Source organism: Volvox carteri (assembly GCF_000143455.1).
Source record: "Volvox carteri f. nagariensis unplaced genomic scaffold VOLCAscaffold_99, whole genome shotgun sequence".
In the NCBI taxonomy this organism is placed as follows: domain Eukaryota; kingdom Viridiplantae; phylum Chlorophyta; class Chlorophyceae; order Chlamydomonadales; family Volvocaceae; genus Volvox; species Volvox carteri.
The window spans coordinates 148256-149143 of record NW_003307642.1 but is presented as its reverse complement, the minus strand read 5'-3'; the positions used below and the strand labels follow the sequence as shown (position 1 = coordinate 149143).

General features: G+C 58.9%; 1 protein-coding gene across 1 annotated transcript in view; it reads left to right on the top strand.

The window, feature by feature from the left end:
- VOLCADRAFT_108225 (uncharacterized protein) overlaps nt 1-888 on the top strand; it is a gene marked incomplete at its 5' end in the record, with an annotated part of 3224 nt that overhangs the window by 502 nt on the left and 1834 nt on the right. Inside the window, 3 exons of the mRNA XM_002958595.1 lie at nt 202-260; nt 418-606; nt 704-861. Coding sequence (XP_002958641.1) covers nt 202-260; nt 418-606; nt 704-861 — 406 coding nt within the window. The remainder of the gene's footprint in view (nt 1-201; nt 261-417; nt 607-703; nt 862-888) is intronic.

Genomic DNA, 888 nt, shown 5'->3' with positions numbered 1-888 from the left:
CGGATCTCCGAAACGGACGCACATCGATAACACTGAAAGGGTTGATTATCCATGCCACAGGAAAGCACCATAAGGAGCATTTTGAAGGAGGGATAAGCTGCCCAGCTGGACAAGCGGCCCTCGTTGCCCTTGGAAAAGTTAAGTGCAACGACGCAGTTAAGCTGGCCCTTGCGGAATGGGCCGCGCCTGCTGGTCCGACAGCTCCTGTACCCTCGACTGCTCGCCGCGGGTCGAGCGAGGACATGGCGAGGCGGATCGCGGTGAGTACACTCGTGTGAGCTCAGCAGTACTTCCACAACGGAGCGCATGCTTTTGGGGGGCAAGAGATTCCTTGTTCGGCACACAGTTACTTGGTCATGCTTGCTGCCTTTCGCTGTATCTTCTGACTGTAGTGAGTTTCTTTTCCTCGACCCTCAGGAGGGCCTTGACCAAACGATGAACGGCGGGGAGAATTGCGTGAACTTGGCGCTGGTGCACAAGTACCCTGTCAATGCTGACGAGCCACCGCCGCTGGACCAGCGTGTATTCAGTGTCATCTCCGTCAATGCCAACAAGGATGGATCCATCGTGTATGCAGCAGAGGCAGGCGGGTCCAGCGACCAGGCGGTACCGGGGCTCATCTGGTGCGAGGCCTGTAACCTAGGCGTACTGCCACCCGTGCCACCACCCATCGGACGACACTTTCCCTGCCTACCACCAACAGGACGAACAACGGCAGCGACTGGGTTCTGGAGCCTCTGCATATGGCGCTATGGGCTCGTCGGGTGCAGCCGGCATCGACATTGACGACCCCTGGGAGGGTGATGGCAACGATGCGGGTGTAGAGGCTGAGCCGGAGGAGCACGGCATGTCTCCCGGGAGGTATGAAGACCTGCCACGGGACCAGAT